This window comes from Taurulus bubalis (genome assembly GCF_910589615.1).
Source record: "Taurulus bubalis genome assembly, chromosome: 11".
NCBI classification, from domain to species: Eukaryota; Metazoa; Chordata; class Actinopteri; order Perciformes; family Cottidae; genus Taurulus; species Taurulus bubalis.
Window position 1 is genome coordinate 16,313,983 of NC_136599.1, and position 22,924 is coordinate 16,336,906.

A 22,924-nucleotide genomic window follows, 5' to 3' on the forward strand; every position below is an offset into this window, starting at 1 on the left:
CCTGGGTTGTCATCGCACGGGAAAAAATAAACTCTTTGCTTATGATTGAACTTGCTTTTGTGCTGTAAGACTGATCTGAGCTTGTCAATAGCCGAGGAAAGCTGATTTTATTTTCTCCCTGCTTATTCCCAAATCCTGTCTCTGGAACAAAAATATATTTTAGCTGCTGTGAAACAACAAATATGTTCCTATTCTCTCCAGTAGCAGGCTTGCATGCCAAGCCATCATCAAAAAAAGAAGACGCGTGTTACAGAAATAAGTCAGTTAGTGCCCTGAGTCCTGGCCGGACCACTGTTGTAGAGCCGGAGAGGAGAGCATGAAGCCCTCGGGATGATATCCAGAGGTCCAGTGCGGTGCGTCTGCCTCTCACTGGTTCTCCTGCTAGCCCTTATTAGCCGTGCTGCCCGTGAAGTGCCAGCGCGGCTCAAACACCCAGTATCAAGCACCCAGTGCTGTGTAAACACACCAGGCCTGACTAGCACTCAGGAATGCTTTATATAAAGTCACATAAAGGCCCAGAGGGGGAAGTGGGTGTGTCGTCTGACCGTCTGCAACTAGCTTTGCTGCCACCATTTCCTTCACTCAAAAGAGGACGTCATGGAACATGAGCCTGCTGCTTCCAGTGTTTAAACAACTAAATATGCTGAAATGGCAGCTCACGGATAACTCTGCTCTTGATATTCTCACTGGAGTTTTTTTTTTATAAAAGCGTGGTCATAGAGGATTTCAACACAAAGTATTTGCTAAACAGATTTGCATCGGCTCTATTTCTGTTTGCTGTGCAACCAAACAGACAGTTAAATATTAGATCAAATTAGAAAGTGTTGGCTTCTTTCCATACAGGGCTGAGCCCAAACCATTTCCTTGGTGGCATAAAGTACTGCAGGTAACTTGCAAATTACATGTGAATATATTAAAGTGCAAAAAAAAACATAGTATTTAACTATTTGGGGAATTCAGAAAAACACTGAAAAATCAGTTCATGTCACAATCAGTACAGCTTGTGCCTTTGGGTCCAACGAGAGGGTTATACATTTACTAATTTATTTACTTTATAGCCACATATCGGAGTGTTATGTATTTATGGATCATAAACATGTTTCACATTAGAACACAGAGCATCTATAAGCCGGATGATGCAATGGAAAACAATGTATAAGCATAGAACAAAAGCTGCGTCTGTATGTATGAATGTTTATCAGTTTATTGTTACCTCGAGGCTCCATTCCTGCATCCTGTAGGTTATTCTCTTGTGACTGCTCCTCTTTACTCCATGTTTAAATATTAAAGGTACCGGCATAAAATTAGCATTGCCACCAACGCTCTTAACTAATTGTATTTTTGGCTTACCTTTTCAAATTTGTGAATAATTTAAATATTAAAACAAGTTTATTTATTAATCTACTGCAGTTTGAGTAATAGGCAGCACATATCACAGCAACACATCAGCTGCAGGTCATGCAAAGTTACAGGACCAGAAGAATTAAAACATAAAAAAGATTCATAGCAACATTTTCATGCTGCTGGTTCTGGCTTTGTTTTGGCAGGTGGGAAAAACAGATACTATGTGTTTTTAAAAAAAGCTAACAAAGGTGGAGCCCTGTGTGTTTTTGGTCTTTGTTGACATCACAAGTCAAACAAGTATCCTCCGATGGCAAACTGTTTGACAGCTGGGCAAGTAGCACCAATCATAAACAAAATTATTTTTTTTATATATAGTAATTATTCTCAGTAGCATATGTGTCTCTATTTCAAAGCCTCTTGTGTTAGCGTTTCTCTGCGGCAGGTGAAGCAACAGTACAGCGCAAAAGTCACTGACTGCAGAGCGTGCTTATGACTTTAAGGAAATATGGGCATATGGCTGACCTGAGCCGTTTTTTGGATTTAAAAAAACCGCTGCCCTGCTTGTGTCGACACTCAGACTAACCAGGCGGCGATATGCTTGGCGGCTCTTGCAGCATCTTGTTCTCTCTGAGAAAAGAGAGCTCGCTGCCCCCCTCCTCGGGCCCTGTCATTTACAGGATGGCCAACAGGAGAACAGTGTTCTCAACACAACCTCGCAGCAGATGTTTGCCCTGGTACAATCTGCACAAACGTCAAATTGAATTCATTGCCATGTCCTTAGCTCAGCAGCCAGAACCTTGGGGATGACTGTGATTATAAATACTTTGGTTCAAACACTAATTAAACCAGCTACAAACTACAGGGGCCTGGTCCAGTTGGCAGCAGATGTCAGTAGTGTGACGGAACAGCTTTGGTGTTTGGTAAATGATATAACTTGTTTAGGCAGTGAAATCGCTGTCGGTTGATGGAAGCTCAACCAGCACGTATTGATGTTCTTTTAGTAGACCACAGGCAATTTAGCGCGGCAGAGTGTGGGCAAAATCTTTTTTCTGCCTAATAGACGGGGCACGGAGAGCCAGAGCTCCCTGTGTAATTGAGTTCTTTGGTAAGCTTCATGTTGTGGTTTTTGGAGACTAGCTTATCAGCAGAACATGCAGGATCGGCCCTCCAGCAAAAAGGCACTGTTGCCATCCAATCTGCTTTCATTGGCAAAAGCGCTTACAGCAGGAAAAACGCGAGTGCTGATTCTTCAGCATGTGCATCCCTGACCTGTGAAAGCAGAGCTTATTCAGTCATTCTCCAGCAGAAAGGCGCCGCGCAGCAGGGAATGGCTGGCCATTTAACCGCCTTTTCACGTGCACTCTGCTCCACCAGCCAAGGTTCTTCCACTATTCAGTCGCCACAACTCTAAAGTCTAAAGTTTAAATCATTAAAATGTTACGTGGTATTCACCTGAGACCTTTTACTGGAATGATTTTCATATTTTATCTGAATATTTTGTGACAACTTACGACTGAATAGTTTATGTCATCTGTATCATGTAAAGATTACAATCATTAAAGATGCAACAATAATGTCAAGACTCGAGATAAAGAAACATGGCATATTACCCAGCATGCATCACAAATACGAATCTGACCTGCTTAACCACATAGGCGTGTACGAAGTTACCCCGTACAGTTACAGTCTGCATGAGGATGATAGAAAAGCCAACCACTCACTGAAATGATGCACTGCACAACCTGTCATGGCCGGTGAAGAAGACCAAGTCCAGGGGTCGAGCACATGCATAATAATTAAACCGTGGTTTGATTTAGCAAAGAGAAATGCAACCCCCGTTCACCTTACTGAAATGAATCAGGAAGCAGTCCTCCCTCCTCCGGCTGCAGACTGTGGAGGAAGCAGGAGGAGCACAGGTTCATGCTGCACTAATGGATGTTTACACAACTCGCTATCAGCCAGCAGAACCCAGAAATCACATGCTCCCTGCGCGTTGCCGCTCAACAGCCTTAACTTTAAGGCAGAGATTTTTATTTGCAGAGAGATATTTTTTTAGGAAGGGTTGTGGTTGGATTCAATGTCGATTGTCCATTGTTATCCTCTACTGGCTCTTTCTCGCTCCCTCTCGGCCCTCCCCCTCCTCAACTCTCCCCTGTTCTCTCCTCCTTCCTCTGCTCTTGCCAGTAACGGCCTTAACCGTTTGGCTTCCTGTCAAAGCAGGGGCCTTTTGTGGCTCTGTCGCAAATCTGCCAGGAAAAACAGAAACCATCTGTTCAGGCCTAGGCCTGAGAGGGGATGAGGGTGTAAATACACAAGTTTAGCCCTCACCCTCAGCCCTGCCCGCGCACACAGGACCACCGAGCCCAGTGGACGATCTCGCACTCCCACTCGGCCTCGACCTGCACTCCCACCCGTTGAACCGTAGTCTACAGAGGTTTCACAGAGAACCTTATTCAGTCTATGTATCACAAACGGGAACATAAGATGGTTTTCCTTTTTTTTTTTTTTTTTTTTTTTTACAAAACCTGTTGACTCTTCTTCCAAAGTGCACTCACCATTAATGAAATCTCATTTTATTTGAATGATAAATTTAATATATTTGTATATCTACACAGATACATTGTAAAACTGTATTTTTGTGCCAGCAAAGGACTTTCAGCTATTGCTAATATTCAGGTTATTTTTAAACTAATTTATGTTTAATTACAATATATAGAAGCACAAATCTTTGCACAAATGATGAAGAACTTGTTTCTTAGGGATGGTTGAGTGACAAGAAAACATTGCTTTACATAATCTTGAACCCTTCAACAATTTCCCTCTTGCACGCGCATGTATGTAGACGTCCATTTTAAGTGGCAATAACTGGAATGGAAGCCCTGAGTGTCGTGATAGGAGGGGTAAGCCCTTTCCTTGTCGGATAATCCACTGGCCAGAAAGCTCCTGCAGATGGAAGCAGTCTAAAAGGCCTTATAATACTGAGCTTATGTTGTCACTATCTCATGTAGTGCGGAGCGGCAGCACACTCTGTACCGCTCTGCAGTGATTTAGAGCACTGGGGGGGAAATGATGGTGCGGAGGCCAGGGCCAATCTAGATTTCTATTTCAGGTATTTCCATGAATATTTAGCAGATACCATTGAACTGTTTTAAATTCAGGTTCTTGGAACGTTTTTCCGTTTGACTGTCATCTTCATTTCATGAAGAAGTGCCGACTTTCCTCTGAAGCCTCAATCAGTACATACAAACTCGCTGGCTAAACACGTAATCGTGGAGAATAAATTCACGGTAATGAAAGTTAAAGTGTTGCTGATGCCATATGGCAGCATGTCAAAGAGACTTTTTAAGAGAAAAGTGCACAGTCCACGTGAGAGATCGTACATAAGTGACTTCAGGGGAACCACATTTGACGTGCAGGCAGGCTGAGAGAAGTAATCTGTCAATCTCCCGTTGACATTAATTTACAGCACAAAGCCTCTCAACCACATGCCGTGTTCATGTTCAACTGCACCTCAACTACAGACATCATAACTCCACACTGAAAGTCTTGCCTGTGATGTCTTGGAGACATCCATCTTCAGCAATCCTTTGGCAATGTGACTGTAGTCAGAATTTGGACTCATAAACTGTTAAACTAAAAATATATTTTCAAACATTACAAAAACATCTGCCTTTTTGTAGTGTACATTTGAATGGAGGACTAGGGCACATTTAGTTTTTACCAGCAGTAACTTTTCAACTCCTTTTTGTTTTCCCCTTTTGGCTGTACTAGCTCATAAGTGCACCTGTTAATTCTCATTCAAAAGCCCAGGCTAATGTTTTCATTAGCCCCTGCCCAATGTAATGGTACTTGACACAGTGTAAGTGATGGAGAGGCGGGGTGACCTTTCCCTGTGTCTGCCAAGCTATTGTTGAGGCCGTGTAGTTGTCAGCCTGCAGCGAGGAGGCCGAGAGGCACTGCTGAGAACCGTCATTAAGCACAGAGCAAAGCCAGCGCTCGGCACCACTCAACACTTTTGATCTGCACATTTCAATTAGATTTCACATCAGGACGCCTGCCTTCCCTCAGTTCGCACCTGCGCCCTGCCTGCCCATGTGGCCGGCCAGGCTGAAGACGGAGGCGAACAAGAAGCGTCTAGAAAGTTTTCTTACAAGCTCAAACACATGGCAACATAATACATGTTTGTTTTTTTTGGTGATATAATCATCTAATGTCATTAGCTGCTCTGTTCTTGGCATATCAATAGACACGTTTTTTTTTTTTATATTATAAGATGACTTACTTTACATTTTCCAAAGATAGATGGTTAATCTTTCCTTCTTCATCCAACCGTTGTTTTATATTTTAAAGGATTCCGACTGATTTGTCTCTACTGAGCTTCTTCTACATGTGGAATCGTTCCCAGTACTCCAGATGTGCTCATCTGCACCAGTCTGTAGGTCTAAAAAGCTCCAACACAAGCTGTGGGGCATGGGACAGTTTTACTCTAGAGCGCTGGCTCTGCCACAACACAGCGCAGCACCTTAATTTACCCTGAAATTTGAGAGGGTTTCATTGCGCTCAGGCACTCTCAGTAAATGTTCCCAACACTGCTTTGCCTGATAAGACGGAGTCCTACAGCCACTGGTAGATATGAAATTCCCCTAAGAACCACATGAAGGGAGATCTTATTAACCAAGCCTACGCCTGCAGAGTCTAGCTGTTTCTGCCAATCAAAGCCGTGATTGAGAAAGACTTTACTTGTTCCTTAATGTCAGATACTCACATGTGGCCAATCCCTCACCTTTGTTTTCTTGCAGCAAACAAAAAGAAACCAATTAGCCTCAAGTAGTTTTGTATTTCATGAGATACAAAGTTAAAGCTGCAGTTACCTTTATGTTTTGGTTAATACCAGCATATTGCACTTTGAAACAATTTAATTGTTTCTTATTGTCTAAAGAGTTGAGTGAGAAGCTTTTCATAGCCACGTACAACTGTCCACCATTTCATCATATCCTTTCCTGCCATTGTTTGTTTTAGAACATTTTGATAGAAGATGTAAAATTGTTGCTGAAAAGCTGTTAATGCATTTTAGAGAGCAATGCACTTCTAATTTATGTCAAGTTTCTCAGCTGAAGGAAAACAATCGATAGCCATTAAACCCCAGGAGCTTTGTAGAACAGCAGTTTAACAGACCTCAGACAGTAGACGGGTGCCCTCTGGGCTGTAAAGATTACAGGTGACTTACTGCTCGCTCAACAATCGCACCTTCATGAATTTGTTATAGAGCCAACGCAGGACCGCTAACAAGTGAGGGAGAAAAGGGCAAAACCCCACAGGAAACTACATAATTGGGACTGACTCCTGTCGCCAATTTTCAAAGCATGTGTGTTATGAGTGTGGCCGGAAAGCTGCGGTTAATATTATGCACCCGCTGCATCAGCAAAGTGCTTTCTGATCCATGATTGCATGTGTTAATGTTTCAGTTGGGTATTGATTTCCTGGCGGCCTTTTGTACACTGGATTTATCCGCCTCGCTCTCTGGCAAGCGCGCCCCTCCGAATGTTTGATTAAAGTTCAATTGACTCTTCCAGTGAAGGGGCGAAGAGCCATTTCACTCCCTATTTGTAGCGCCAAAGCTCTGCCTGACATGTTCTTTTGTTCCCATTCAAGCTCCTGCCACCCAGGCAGCCACCAATGCACTGATCCTAATATCCCTGCATTCAGTGAGCCTCCTCGTCTAATCCTGGAACAGACAGGGCCACAGCATAAACATGCCCGGCCAGTGACAAATCCTGGCATGGATTTGCCCACTCAATGGCCTTTCACTGTGAAATACTGCGCTGACTGCTAATATGTATTTTCCACGTATTTTATTCAACCTAACTGCAGATATTTCACAGTGACTATTTCCAGTTTTTCAACAACTTGTCTAAATTTACCTTTTTAATTTGTTTTAATTCAGACACCTCTTTGCCGTCAAAGCGATGCCTCCCCCGCATTCTTCCTCTTGTTTGTGGTGTTGCGATGTATTTGTCCGTTCTAACTGAATTTATTTTGTTTGTCATTTCAGGGAGAGCTTATTACCTTCTACTACTATTGGAAGAAGACCCCCGAGGCAGCCAGTTGTCGAGCCCACCGCCGACACCGCCGCCAGCCCGTCTTCCGTCGCATCAAGACGCGAACCGCTTCAACTCCTGTCAACGCTCCCTCACGCCCCCCCTCCAGCGAGTTCTGTACGTATATTTGACCTCTTCAGTGGAAGCCAGAGAGCAAAGGCGGAGAGATGATCTGATATATTCTGGTGTTTGAGGGATTTATGTGAAATGTTTTTTTCTTTCTCTCTCTTCCAGTGGACCTCAGCTCAGCCAGTGAAGATGACTTTGACAGTGAAGACAGCGAACAGGAGCTGAAGGGTTACGCCTGCCGCCACTGTTTCACTACCAGTAAGGCATCCCTTTCCACATTTACAGTCACTCATACTGGTCATAGGGACTTGCTTTGCTATTCCTGTCTTGATTAGGATCAGTGCGGGTCTGCACACACCCGACACTCTGTGTGACAGATGGCCATCAGAAGACGTCAGGACTAATTTGATCAAATCAGACATGAGCCCACAGCGTGCTCACGCTCTCCACCTCATTATCCCTACCCCTCTATCCACACAGCTGGCTCCCAGTGCCAGGCTCCCATCTGATCACACTTAGGTTACTGCCATCACAACTAGGGTGTCTAATAACTTTTGTTTTACATTGTTAACCCATATAGACCTTATAAAATGTAAATACAGTATCTAGAGGAGGACAGAGTCCTACATTGTCATTCATGAAAAGTAATATCTACTACTACTAAGATACTAAATTCTATTTTCTATATTCAACAATATAATTGTAGTTCTGAGATAATTTCTGTGTGTTGGGTGTACTTCTTACTGCCTGTGAGAATGTGCTATTTCACAACTGTAAATGGCTTTCCTCAGCCTCCAAGGACTGGCACCACGGGGGTCGGGAGAACATCTTGCTGTGCACAGACTGCCGCATTCACTTCAAGAAGTACGGTGAGCTGCCCCCCATCGAGAAGCCCGTGGACCCGCCGCCATTTATGTTCAAACCTGTCAAAGAGGAAGAGGATGGACTCAGTGGGAAGCATAGCATGAGGACCCGACGGAACAGAGGCTCGGTGCGCACACTTTCATTTATCTCTCTCTATTTTCACCTTCAGGAATCATAGCCTCAAAGTTATCCCTTGATGGACCACAAAGCAAAAAGCTTATCATCTCTAGACTAGTAGTGCAGGAAGAGATTTGACAACCATTGTTTCAGAAATTTGGTGTATGGCCATCTTCAGTCCATAATAGTCATGATTCATGTTGACTGTTTGTTATTATCAGATGTCGACGCTACGTAGTGGTCGTAAGAAGCAGACGGCCAGTCCTGATGGCAGAACCTCGCCTACCAACGAGGACTTGCGCTCCAGCGGACGTACCTCTCCCAGCGCAGCAAGTACTGACAGCACAGACAGCAAGACGGACTCCATGAAGAAGCCCAGCAAGGTAAACGCAGAATATACTGCTCGAAACTTCTTTTTTTTCCTATGCACATATCTCTGTTAAAATGTACCTTAATGGCTGCTGCCTTTTGGCTCCACAGAAGATTAAGGAGGAGGCTCCTTCACCAATGAAGAGTGCCAAACGGCCGCGAGAGAAGGGATCTTCAGACACAGAGGAGCCTGAGAGGGCGAGCGTCAAAAAGTCCAAGACACAAGTGAGTCTTTGGTCTTTTCTTTTTCTGTTCGGATGTGTTTCAATGGAATGCACTTGTGTTATGATACTCATCCCTCTCTCCCTGCTTTCCCTCAGGAGCTGAGTCGGCCAGACTCGCCCTCAGAATGCGACGGGGAAGGGGAGGGTGAGGGTGAGAGCTCTGATGGGCGCAGCATCAACGAGGAGCTCAGTAGCGATCCTAAAGACATTGACCAGGACAACCGGAGCTCCTCCCCAAGCATCCCCAGCCCCCGCGACAATGAGAGCGACTCAGACTCGTCTGCCCAGCAGCAGCAGCAGCAGCAGCTCCTACAGAGCCAGCACCCTCCAGTCATCCAGTGTCAGCCAGGCACCTCATCCGTCTCCTCGGCACTGCCTCCGCCTACAACCTCAGCCCCCTCACTTCCCCCACAGGTCTCCCCCACAGCAGCCTCCACACCTCTACTTCCCCAGCCTCTGCCCCTGGCAAGCCCTATGTCTCTTATCCAGTCAGGAGCGTCCCTCCACCCTCAAAGGATACCCTCCCCGCATTCACCTTTGACTCAGGCTCCGCCTCCTGGCCTCCTAGTCACACCTCAATCATTACCCAGCTCGCATCATGGGCCGATGCCTCCCTCGCCACATCCACTGCAGCCTGGCCCTTCACACATGCCTCACCCTCTGCCTCACCCTCTCTCCATACCCCCTCAGGGCTTCCCAATGGGTCAGTCTCAGGTCCCACCCCTGCCAATGTGTGTCCAGTCACAGCAAAGGCCGCACACTCCTCCTTCCCAACCCCAGTCATCGGCTCAGTGTGGCCAGCCTCCCAGAGAGCAGCCCCTTCCCCCAGCCCCGATGTCCATGCCTCACATCAAGCCCCCGCCAACAACACCCATCCCTCAGATACCCAACCCACAGTCCCACAAACACCCACCGCACGCATCAGCACCTCCATTCCCTCAGATGCCTTCAAACCTACCGCCACCTCCTGCCCTCAAGCCTCTCAGCTCTTTATCCACACACCATCCTCCATTAGCACATCCACCTCCCCTACAGCTCATGCCTCAGGGGCAGCAGCTTCAGCCTCCCCCAGCGCAGCCTCCAATTCTCACTCAGTCCCAGAGCCTCCCCCCATCAGCCAGCCACCAACCTCCCCCAGCTCCTCCGCTGCCACCCTCCGCAGCAGTCTCACACTCCAATGGGCCACCGCAGCCACCGTTCTCGTCTCATCCTTTCAATACAGTTCTACCTCCAACCGGCCCTCCCCCCTCCTCATCAAACTCTATGCCTGGCATTCAGCCTCCATCTTCCTCCGCTCCACCCTCCTCCATCTCCATGCCACTGCCTGCCTCTGTCACTTGTGCCGGCCCGGGCCCAGTTCTCCCACCTGTACAAATCAAAGAGGAGCCTCTGGACGAGATGGAAGAGCCGGAGAGCCCTCCACCCCCTCAGAGAAGCCCCTCCCCAGAGCCTACCATTGTCAATACGCCCAGCCATGCCAGCCAGTCAGCACGGTATGTTTGCAAACACCGATTTCTACACAAACACTCTCCGTAAAAGCGGAAAACATACACCTGGACAACTGTTATTTATCAGTTGTCTGTTGAGCTGCTTACTGTCTTGTCTGGGGATGCTGATTAGCGCTCACACACATCCAGCAACAAAGAGTCTTTGCCTTCAGATTTGAAGGCTTTGATGTTAGCAACAAATCAAATGCCCTCAGCAAAACAGCCATCCAAGGCCACAATTAGCCCTGAGCTAAGTGAACTGAGGCATCTGAATATGAGTATAGTATATGTAGTTGCTTTGTGCTTAAGTGGCTCTCGGACTGCCAATGAATCGCAATGAGGGTTTTAATACATGTTCAACTTCGCAGCAAAAGTGATTGGCAAGGGAGTTTGTTTCCTTGTAAATAATGGACCAGCGTAAGCTCATAAAATAAGCTGTTTTTTCTTCTAATGGGACATTATCCTGCCATTTAACAGGCTGAATCAAACATGAATGTCTCTCTTGCCTAATTTGTTTTGTTTGTAACAAGAATTAATTCATGAATTGGAACAACCTTCTATTTTAATATTGAATAAGTAAATATTGAATGTTTTATCTTTACCATGACCACAGGTTCTACAAGCACCTAGACCGGGGTTACAACTCGTGTGCTAGGACAGATTACTACTTCACTCCACTGGCTTCATCTAAACTGGCCAAGAAGCGAGAAGAAGCTCTGGAGAAAGCCAAGAGGGAAGCGGAGCAGAAACTAAGGGAAGAGAAGGACAGAGAGAGAGAAAGGGAACGAGAGCGGGATCGAGAGCGAGATCGAGAAAAGGAAGCAGAACGAGCTGCGGTGAGTGGTTTTGTTTGTCTCTCTTTTGTCTGCCAGTGGTTCATTTTTTTGCATTTTTAAATCTCACGTAACATGGCGTTCCTCTCTTTACAGAAAGCCTCCAGTTCCGCCCATGAGAGCAGGATGTGTGAATCTCAGATGATTGCCCACGGCCACATGCGTTCTCCCTATGACGGCCCACCCACTACTATCGCAGCTGTGCCTCCGTACATCGGCCCGGACACCCCTGCTCTGCGCACCCTCAGCGAGTACGCCCGACCCCACGTCATGTCCCCCACCAATCGGAACCACCCGTTCTTTGTGTCCCTCAACCCTTCAGACCCGCTGCTGGCCTATCAAATGCATGGCTTGTACAATGCAGACCCGGCCATGCGGGAGCGCGAGCTACGAGAACGGGAGATGCGTGAGAGGGAGATTCGGGAGAGGGAGCTGAGGGAAAGGATGAAACCTGGTTTTGAGGTTAAGCCTCCAGAGATGGACTCACTTCACCCTTCCACAAACCCCATGGAGCACTTTGCCCGGCATGGGGCCATCTCGTTGCCCCCCATGGCCGGCCATCACCCTTTCGCCTCCTTCCATCCGGGCCTGAACCCATTAGAGCGTGAGCGGCTGGCCCTTGCTGCTGGGCCCCAGCTGCGGCCAGAAATGAGCTACCCAGAGAGGTTGGCTGCAGAGAGACTCCATGCGGAGAGGATGGCCACAATGGCCAACGATCCCATCGCCCGTCTGCAGATGTTCAATGTTACGCCACACCACCACCAGCACTCGCATATTCACTCCCATCTCCACCTCCACCAGCAAGATCCTCTTCACCAAGGTAAAGAGAAGCCCTGTATACATGCATGCAAATGCCATTGTACCACTTAAAATATATATATTATCAATTGATAACCAACATTAAGGGTTGCGCTCCAAAATATTAGGAATGTGGTAAAAACTACATTCAGACCGTTGTGTTAATAAGGGTTGCAATTCGGAAGTAATGATGAGATTTTAGTTGTCTTCTCTTATGATGCATTTTGTCAGTGTAACTTTTTACATTACCCACAATTCATTTCTTATTCTGAATGAAATTTCTGTTTAAAATATGTTTTAGTATCCTGGGCTGTAATTTGAAATCAAGTTGTCTATACATACAATTATACATATGATATATGATACTTCTCTCATAGCAGGGAAGAGTGAATTGAAGGGACTTTGAATTAATGATCATGCTCCAGCCATCTTTTCTAGATTACAATTTTTTTTTATTGTCTCTGTAGTAACGCATAGCAGTGACATATGAGATTGCCTTAAAGCATAGTATATCCTCATTAAATGTCTGATAGAGCAAGCAGATGCTTTGCTGTGGATAAATATAGTAAGGTCGTCCCTGCACTCTTTTGGTCAACCTTGAGAGGAGTAACATTATATTAAGCTGTGTGTCTTTATTGCCTGTGGCATGCACGGTCTGTGATGCACTGTTGTGAAATGAGTGTACCCTGAACCTAAGAAACTGACTCCCCGAAGGTGGTGAATGTCTTGTGTGTCCTCCAGGCTCAGGGGGCCATCCCCTGGCAATAGACGCCATGGCAGCAGGACCTCACTTGGCTCGGTTTCCTTACCCGCACGGCGCCATCCCCAACGCTCTCCTCGGCCAGCCGCATGAACACGAGATGCTGCGCCACCCGGTTTTCGGTGCGCTCTCTGCCAATATCATCTCTCATTAACGGCAATATCGCATCTAATCTATCAATCCGAGCTCTGCCAGATCGTCTGATCGAATCATTTGCTCTTGCCTCCTCCAGGTACTCCATACCCACGAGAACTACAAGGAGGGATGCCACAGCCCATGTCTGCAGCCCACCAGCTTCAGGCTATGCATGCCCAGTCTGCGGAACTCCAGAGGCTGGCCATGGAGCAGCAGTGGCTCCACGGACACCATCACATGCACGGAGGACCACTGCCTGGACAGGAGGACTACTACAGGTCAGATAAACAGCATAAATTAGACTAAATAACATTTAGATCAAATGAGTGTCTGTCCCTTCGATTGGCTAGATATTAAATACGTTGTCGTTTGTGTTTCAGCCGGCTGAAGAAGGAGAGCGACAAGCAGCTGTAACCAGCCAAGGGAGGCAGCGACTGTCAGGTGCAGGACACAGGAAGTTGTTACAGAGTTTGAAGAACGGAAAATGCCAAGTGGATCGTCTGAAAATTCTTCTGTTTGTTTTTTTGTTCCTATCAAGGACTTTTTTTAATTATTGTTTTTCAAGACATTGACTTTCTTTGGTATTTAGCCAGTAGTGACAACGTCCTCAAGACTCCTGCATGACAAGCTTCCCTGACCTTTTTTTTGTAGGTGCTAGAACAAGACACTGTGCTTATCAAGAAAAAAAGATTAGACCGGTCAGGCCGTTTATGGAAAAATAACAAGTGCTATCTTAAACTCTACATTTATTTTAATACATTGTTGGAGGTTTTTCATAATTTTAAGAAAAAGCTACAGCATGGCGTTTTTGAGTCTGTAAATAGTATATATAAACATATAATTATTATTATAATTATTATTATTACTAGGTGTGGACTCCAAACCAAGTCGTTTCAATCTCCGATATAATTGTTTTGAAGCATTATCCCTTGTTTCAGAGGGGAGCACCATGGCATTATATGAGCAGTTTCTGAGAGTCGTGGTTCAGTTGTAACGTTCCTCTGACGTCACTGTGTTAGATTTAGTCCCACATACATACAATATGTAAACCATAAACCTGTCACACCAACATCCATTCATCACACACCTCTGTCTCACAGCAGGTTATCAGAATGTGTAAAACTCAACGTGTTGAGTTAATGATTTGAAACACTTGAAGAGGAGACACAGTAGTCGCTATGGTTTCTGTGGAGTGTATTGAAACCATGGATTAAAAAGAAAACACACGTTTGCACTGAGAGAGTTTCCTTGAGCTCCACTCGATCGGTTTTATCCTTTCTCTTAAAATCTATGTTCAAGTCGACGCATTGGAGCAACACTTCATTGTTATTTTTTGTTTTTACAGAGAATGATTTTAATTATGATTTTAAAACATGTGGATGCCAGAAACATGTTTGGCTGAACTGAAGAAATTTGAAATTTCAAGTTTAAAAAACAAATGAATAACCCGGACCTGGATTTTAACTTTGTTCAACAATATCAGGAGGCGAACAGGACTTCAGGATTGTTTTAAACGTGTGAATGGTTGTGACTCGGTGCTAGTTGTGTTGTGGTTGTCTTCGTTTCTTCACCTGGTTTAGTCACCAAAATGTCTGCTGCAGGACTCGTGTCCGACAGAGCCGTCCTCCAGCTAGGCTGTAATAATGTTCACTGTGACACTAGAGGGGGGCCTGCCGACACGGGACCGCCAGGAGACGGAGGGTCGACGATGTGCAAGCGGCTGTGTGTTTTCCTCACTGTTTTTGTTTTGTATGCCTTGGTTCTTTGGGGATACACACACTCCTGGGCCTCAGGAGCTGTGTGTGTGTGTGTGTGTGTGTGTGTGTGTGTGTGTGTGTGTGTGTGTGTGTGTGTGTGTGTGTGTGTGTGTCACTGTTACAAGTTGTGTTGACCTGTCATGCCAGTGCACACAAGTCCATGTTTTTGTTTATTGTTTTGCTCTCGCCATGATGAGTGCTACTTTTGTTCCATGCACTAAGACTGTTTGACCGTCATGGACATTTGGACAACTGTGGCTTTTTTAAATTTTCTTTTAACCAAATGAAGAAACTGTATTTTCATTTAAAAGTGACCATATCTTCCATTGGAGCACTATAATTTACATTTAAACACTTGCAAACAACATCAAACTCATGCACCCTTTTTAAATATCCAAAAAAAAGTCTTTGAACAGAACCCGTCATTTTGTCTTGCCATCTCCCACCTCCTGTCTCTCTTCTGACGACGTACACCTCATCTTCGCCTCGTTTTCCTGACGATTCCCTTGCCTTTTACTCCCTCTTTTTGTGTCTCCAAAACCTTTGATGTTAAGTGTTGTCAATGGTTTAGCTTCTTGTTTCAAAGCGGCAATAGCAGAATGTAAATTCTGACTGCTAAGATTTATATATATACTGGTATCTTGAAGCTTATTGTATATATGAGTAGTCGCCATGGGATGACACAATGTAAACAAAAAGTAGAAATAATAAGAAAAATTGTGAGTCCTGTGTTCTCTCCATTTGAGTATTTTGTAATTTTTTTGAAAAATTTGTGGAATTAAAATAAACGACTAAGTTACACCACAAGAAACGACTTGGTTTTTTTATGCCTTCTGATGCATCGTATTTATTTATTTGTCAATGCGTGTGTTTGTATGCTGTGTATGAGTAGAGCAGACGGCTAAATCCCATCAGCCGTGAGACACAATAATCCTGTTTCAACAGTAAACAATTGTAATTACGCTGCTTGTTCGCTGAATGGCAAAGAAAGAAACAAAACACCCTCAATTCCCTCCGTTTTTTGTTTTCATATTTGAAATGTAATTCTCAAGCTGAGCAGAGGAGCTGATGCTGGGTCTGTTTTGATAATACTCTATCCTACATTTGCTCTTTTAATAATAATGTAGTTTTTGCTTGACGGTTGAAATGTGTTACAGAATAGATCAAGCATTTGATTCTTCTTTTATTTCAGCTTTCTATTTTCTCAGTTTCACAAAGACTGAGCTTTAGGAGATCACCCCAGCAGCAGGTAGTAAATCTCATAGCTGAATATTGCACTGCTTCGGTATAATAACATCAAAGCCAGGCTAAGCCAGAAGGAACACTTACTCAGGCTGAGATGCTTTGCTATCAGCGGGGCAGGGCTGTCATTTCATCCTGCGTGTGGGGGGAGTGATAGACCAGCAATCTGTGATGGTGTGCCGCAGTGATGGCTGTCATTTTGAGAGAGAGCTATTATTCTACCGCTGCTCTCTGAAATGATGCCCTGTCCTCGGGAAAATCAAGGTTCCTTGGATGCTCCATCCTGGGGCTGTCATGTGACTGCCGCCTTGCGAGGAGGAGCTGCCTGTTGTCGCCGGCTCACTTCACCTCCCCATAAGACACAACAAGACGTCAGAGCCGAGCAGCACCGGCTGGTTGAATAATTCATCTCCCCTCCTCCTCCTCCACACCGGCGATGGAGCGACTGTGACTTGTGTCAACTCAAATCCCTTTCATAATACTGTGTGTACCCCTCAGGCATGCACACAGGATACATAGTCTAGAAAAAAATCATCTGCTCTCTCTGTCTGAATAGCAATATGTCTTGTGCTGTTCTCGCAGTGTTGTTGTATCGGTTGCAGCAGGTTTCGGACGTATAGCCTCATCATCTCCGCCATCCTCCTGTCTTTTCTTTCGCTCCGCTGGCTCTGCTGCAGAGAGTGATGCTCAGTGGCAGACAGGAGCCGACATGCTATTAGTGCATTCAGTCGGAAGGTAGCTGTTCCTTCAGCGGGTAGCTCTGTGGCTGCCCTGTTTAGATGAGCGATGCTGGTGGTAGTCCTCATCCATCGTCTGAATTAAATATACAGGAGACATGATACCAGATTCATTTTATAAGTGTAGTTTTCTCCAAGCATTATTTATTAGTTAGGGTGCAGAATCGTCATTGGTTCCATGTTCTCTCTTCAGATTTGAAAATTCAGTCATTTAGAAAACTAGCAGCCTTGTTTGAAGTGAAGTAAAAACTCAATAAATCGGGCACAGCTGTAGGAATGTGATGCATGCAAATATAGGTAATTAAACAAATCTGAAATGCAAATGAGCTCATCTCAAATATGCATAGATGTATTTTTATTTAAAACGAGGGTTGTCCCTGCATTTCAAACATCTGAATATGTATATGAATCAGCCTTCATTTTACAAGGAAAGGTTAAAGCATGGTTTTTCTATGAAACGCAGGAGTGATGTCTGCACCTGGAGGATAAACTCTTAAAGTCTACGGTATGGTAAAACACTTCAGTTGGCTTTCAAGCACTTTTCCTGTAAAGTCAGATTAAAGGTCGTATGAAGCAGTCGTGGAAACCAACCCGCTGCTTCATGGAGAACAGAAACATCATCCAGATTTCCATAAATGACACCACAGTTTGTCAAGTGTCCCTGACCCTCTCACCCTCTTCCCTCCGCTGTCATCATCTCCCTCCTCAACAAACAGGACTCATGACTTCGTCAGAGTTTCCGTACAGTAAGAAGTGTGTATCAGTGTGTGGTCAGATTCAGAATTAAACTGTGTTAAATGGGAACAGGAGAGTATGCTGGGCCTTTTGGCACGTTTAATAGATGGAGCGATGTGGCGGGACATCTTTCTGGGCCTACGGATCTCTGTTGGCAAACGTTAAGTAATAAATTATAAAATAATACTTTTTGTATTGTATATAGTTTGGCTTCGCTACTTTTACTTAAGTTAATTTGAATACTTCTTCCAACATCCTTTTATACTCCTACATTTCAGTGTGAAATATTATATACGTATATACTTTTATAATATACTGTTTTTTAATGTTCATTTATATGCTATGCATTCCTCTCACTTGTCAAAACCTTGTGCCTACATTACCCATAATGCAACTTGATCCCCGACAACTGACTCGTTGGATTCAGATATTGGTCGTGGTTTATGTAGCTTCAAACTGCTCGCCTCAAGCAGAGCATGCTACAGAGGTCTGGTAAGGTGAGTCTTTCTAACTCCTCAACCAGATCTACTTTTCAGACTTGTAGTCTTCACCCTCAACCAATGCTGATTCAGGTAACATCACTTGAGGCAATTATACATCTTGCTTTCTTCACATACTGTAGTTGCAGTCCCCGAAACCCTGAAACACACTTTGATGTGTAAAATGGGTGGAATCTCCCTTTAAATAAAATATCTGAATACTGCTACATAGTTGAGTAGCCAATTGGAGTTACCAATTGGTTGTCAAGAAGTTTTACTATCATCATCAGAACACTAAGAGCTCTACGTTATATCCTGGTTGGACACCAATAAAAAAAAGATTTTTGAAACCGAAGGGGAGGATATTTCAGCTCTGCATACCACAGTATAATATTTCATGTCCAAGAGTCGGCTGCCATTTTGATCCACCTTAATGTTCAAACCTTGCAAGTGTGCTGTAACCCCAACTGTGTGTGTCTGTAAGAGTGTATCTCTATGAAGCCTATCAGTTTGCGTTGCTGCCTGTTGTGCGTTTGAGGCCTGAACTGCAGCTCCCATGTGTCTAATGATATCCTGCTCTCACATTCCTGTCATAACCAATGTGGATTCCCCCTTGTCTGCACCAGCGGATCAACCCAGTGCGGCCACTGGCCCGACCCGAGCATTCCTCACCCAGTCCCAACACACACACACACACACACGCCCTCAGGAGGCCTTGGTTTTGCCGACACCTACCGCAAACCTCACACACACTGCCTCTCGCTCTCCCACACTCGCTCTCTCCCTTCTGTTTCTATTGTCTTGAGTTAGATTTCAAGGGAACAGCCTGTAGCCAGCGAGCGTCGTAGGAACTCTTTGTTCAATAAAGCGTGCCAGGTTCGGTTGCTCGCTGGCAAAGTATAGACAATGCTAGGCTCACACGCTAGACTTGCAGGCTCCTCTTTAATGTGTTGTCATAAAACATGCAGCTGGCAGAGGCTGAGCGTTCAGTGGGACTCTGTGCTGCTGCAGCACTCTGAGCCGGGGTATTGCCCTTCCAACTGTCCTCGTGGGCCTTGAGTGTTTCTGTCGTCAGCGTCTGTGCAACTTCAGGGTCGCACTGACCTGACATTTCAGATTCCTCACAACATTTCAATTCACCATTCGCCCCAATGGAGAGTTTGAAAAATAAATAAATACAGAGACTGTTGGGGCTACGGTCTTCAAAAATGTCCTCTCCTGTCATCTCAAAACAGTGGACAATGGAGGGTTATTGGTTCTTCTGGCAGTGCACTCTTTTCAGATGAAAATAAGACGTAAAACTGTCATCTTATTGCTTAAAGGGGAAATACATTTAGAATGTTTACCCCCCAACCGCTTTAATGTAATCTTAAGGCTTTTAAACCTTTTATAACGCAAAAATAGATTTGTTGTACTCTTACATTTACAAACATATTCTGTTAATCCTTAACCAGAAAGTATATCATAAATCCCAAACCAACTTGACCAGACACTAGCAGGAAAATACACTTATGATGGGCTGTCTGTTTGACATTACGAACTTCGTTACAGAATAGTAGTAATAATAGTAGCTTGTAGCTGATGTGCTTCAGTTTGCTCTTGTTATTATTTTCTCCACCAGCTTATCCCATAGATATATTTATTATCATAACAGTAGGCCTTAATTAAAACTGTTTACATTTACAACTACATTGAGTTATCAGTATAATCCTGTTTTACCGCAGACGTATTTTTCATGGGAATGAGGAATGTTTGCTAAAACCGTTTTTTTTTGTTGGCTATCGATGAATGCTATTGTTTTAAAATTAGGAAATGGAGGAGCTGCTCCCAGGAAAGATTAAAGCAAACTGTGACGTCTATCTGTGAAGTTAGCAGCGATGTTCCAAATGTTGTCGATTGGTTGATAAACTTTGGTGGACATAATATAGAATTTACTCTTTGTAGGAAACTGTTAAATATGTAGATTATTTTGCATATATAAACTGAAAAAACAGTAGACTACACTAAGTCAGTTAGTATATACTATTAGTTGTGTAGCAACAGTACCTGTGTTATCTGTATTGCTGTGTGAATTAACTTCTCTTGGGCTGTTGTTATTATGAGTTATGAGCTTGGTGGTTATGCACACTGATGTAAACATGACTTTTGCGAAACACAAGATTGACACATTTCCTCCTCATATATGCATATTAGAAAACTATTTTATTCAAAGAAATGGGCTTATTGATTCATAATTACATGTTGACTTGCTACTGCTGCACTCACTGCCTTTCTATAAACACACTCCTTATTCTCACTAGGGTTGTAACAATTAATTTCATAATTAATTCAACATTTAGTCTGAATATTAGAGGAATTACTGTAATTACTGTATGTAACTTAATTTTAGTGATGAGCACAACAGATTTGATTTTGGGATCAAAAGCCCAAATCATTAACTGACTGACCTGATGAGCCTCAGCTCAGCAGCTCCGCACAGTCTCTCATCATGCAGATAACCCCGGCCCGACCCCGGCCTGACACACATACTGCCGTGGCTATATAACGCCTGCCTGTCTCAGAGTAGCAACAGCACTAAAGCTAAATAAATCACAGGCAGTAAAGGGCTCATACTCCTCAGCAATGTCCTCAGCTATCATCCGTCTGTGTGCCAGGACTGATAGCATGCTGTCAATCCCCTGCTACCTTGGAGGAGCCCACTAGTGACTTTCCCTGCAGTGTGGCAACGGGTTGGCCTCACCTCCTGCTGGTCTGAGGACCCGGACAGCAAAGGAAACGATGCTCAGAGGGTCAACAAGTGGCTTAGAGGGGCCATGCTGTGGCTGGGGGCAAGAGGAGAAAGCCAGCACTCCGACCTTGTGTTTGTTGTAATGGCCGTCCCTGTGATAGATGGCGCTGTCAGAGCATACACCTGCTGCGCCATGGGGCTGTCCACTTGCCCTGACGCAGATGAATTGGCCTTTGTTTTTTCCACTCACCTCCGCTGTGTAATTCATCTCTAGTGCGAGTCAATGGAAGAGACTGCTCTGCGACTGTGGGCTGCAGGCCGATGAACTCACTGGTTAGAGGCCGCTTTCAAGGCCCCGAGGACAAGCCCCACCAAGGCGATGGCAAAAGAAGATGTTTAAATGCATGCTGCTCCAGGCCTTCTCCTTTGCCTTGGTTATCAAAAGAAGAGGTGGCGAGCACAATATTTGTCCCTGCTCCAGAATACAATTTATTGCGGGTGAAAATAGCATCACTTGGAAGATTCAGCAGTAATGGACCCTCTCAAGCACCATTACCATCACATATTTCACACTGAGGCCTGCTTCTCCCTACCTATTGCTTCACCCACACCACATGTCTTCTGCTCCATTTCACAATATAATAAGACTGTGGGCTAAAAGCTAATGAACATATTCCATTCCATTATCCAAACCGCTTATCCTATTTTAGGGTCGCTGGAGCCGATCCCAGCTGACAGGTCGCCAGTTTATCTCCGGGCACATATATAGACAACCATTCACGCTCACATTCACACCTACGGGCAATTTAGAGTCCAATTAACCTGAGCTGAATGTCTTTGGGAGGACACAGAGGAACCCGGAGGGATCCCTGATCCCCGTCGGAGACCGGGGATCGAACCCCGGCCCCTCTTGCTGTGAGGTGACAGTGTTGTAGCCACTACACCACCGTCCAGAGGTTTGTAGGCAGTGTTTGTGATTACAGTATAACGTCCTCTTTCCGGTGCAGTAGTGGGCTGCTAATCAGAGGCTGTGGTTAATCCCTTGGCTGTGAGTGCAGTGAGGTTATGGACAAACTGAAGCCCCCTTGAGGTGGTGGTGTGAAGCAAATCCGGGCAAATCACTGAGCCTTGAAATGAGCTAAACGGAGACAAAAATAAAAGAGCCGTACACTGTATTTTATTCGAAGGAAGGAACGTCTTTATGAAGCTGTAATACTGTGCAGAGGGACAGGTCAATTTAATGAGGTGATGTGAAGCCTGGAAATGAATAGTGTTGTGATATCCTGCAGCACAGCAAATGGAAGCACTGGGAGCCATTGAGCTTCAGAGCCTGAGGCGCAGGACTGCAGAGCAAACAGGCAGAGTGTTAGTTCACTAAATGATGCAGAATGGATTCTGGATAATCACCACCCTGCTCATACATTTTACTTGAAAGGCACCTCGTAGAATTAACTGATTGCATTTTCTTCAGTCTAGACTAAAAGAAACATACTGTCCAGATAATCATCTCGACATGTAATCCAAACACACGATAGAAATGATATTATAACAATCAGATTTAAATTGTATCTGATGAATAGATTGTTGCAGACAGAGCAAATGCGTCAAGCGGGATGCACAGCGCTCATCCTGATTATCTATGTTCATGTTGAACATTTCTCTGTTGCAGGCCCTGGGGTTATGGAGGAACAGTGCGTGGTTTAGTCGAGCCCTCCTCCCTCCCTGTAAGTCCTCAACTCCGGTGGCTGGCTGCAGATTTAATGGGTTTAGCAGCTGTTGACAAAAAGCAGTGAGGGCTTGTGACATATGCTCTGGTTAGAACAAAGAGCAGCGAGCACACCACACAAGCTACAACGGCCTGAGCCGAACGCAGTGCTGCCACATGGGCTGCCGTTAAACTATTTTACAGCTCGTGTTCATTCAGTTTATTTGATTGACTTTCTTTTAAAGTGCTGTTCCGGCTTTTGTGTTCTATCAATAGTGCTTTTGATCATTTTCCACTAATTAACAAAAGTAATTCCAAGAATATTGCTGTTTAGGTGTCGTTTTTATGTTTGCAAGGTAACATTGACTTTCTTTTTACTGTGTGAGCTTTTACAGGAAGTGTGTACGCTATTAATTCATGAAATGAGAGCGGAGGATGGTGTA

General features: G+C 44.7%; 1 protein-coding gene across 1 annotated transcript in view; it reads left to right on the forward strand.

Moving 5' to 3' along the window:
• Positions 1-15,652, forward strand: part of rerea (arginine-glutamic acid dipeptide (RE) repeats a) — a gene marked incomplete at its 5' end in the record, with an annotated part of 70,628 nt that extends 54,976 nt beyond the window's left edge. The window contains 11 exons of the mRNA XM_079226719.1: positions 7,397-7,559; positions 7,677-7,769; positions 8,303-8,502; positions 8,714-8,875; positions 8,973-9,086; positions 9,182-10,578; positions 11,186-11,408; positions 11,502-12,225; positions 12,945-13,085; positions 13,196-13,376; positions 13,479-15,652. Of these exons, the coding sequence (XP_079082845.1) occupies positions 7,397-7,559; positions 7,677-7,769; positions 8,303-8,502; positions 8,714-8,875; positions 8,973-9,086; positions 9,182-10,578; positions 11,186-11,408; positions 11,502-12,225; positions 12,945-13,085; positions 13,196-13,376; positions 13,479-13,512 (3,432 nt within the window). The 3' untranslated portion in view covers positions 13,513-15,652. The remainder of the gene's footprint in view (positions 1-7,396; positions 7,560-7,676; positions 7,770-8,302; positions 8,503-8,713; positions 8,876-8,972; positions 9,087-9,181; positions 10,579-11,185; positions 11,409-11,501; positions 12,226-12,944; positions 13,086-13,195; positions 13,377-13,478) is intronic.
• Positions 15,653-22,924: the final 7,272 nt, after the last annotated feature.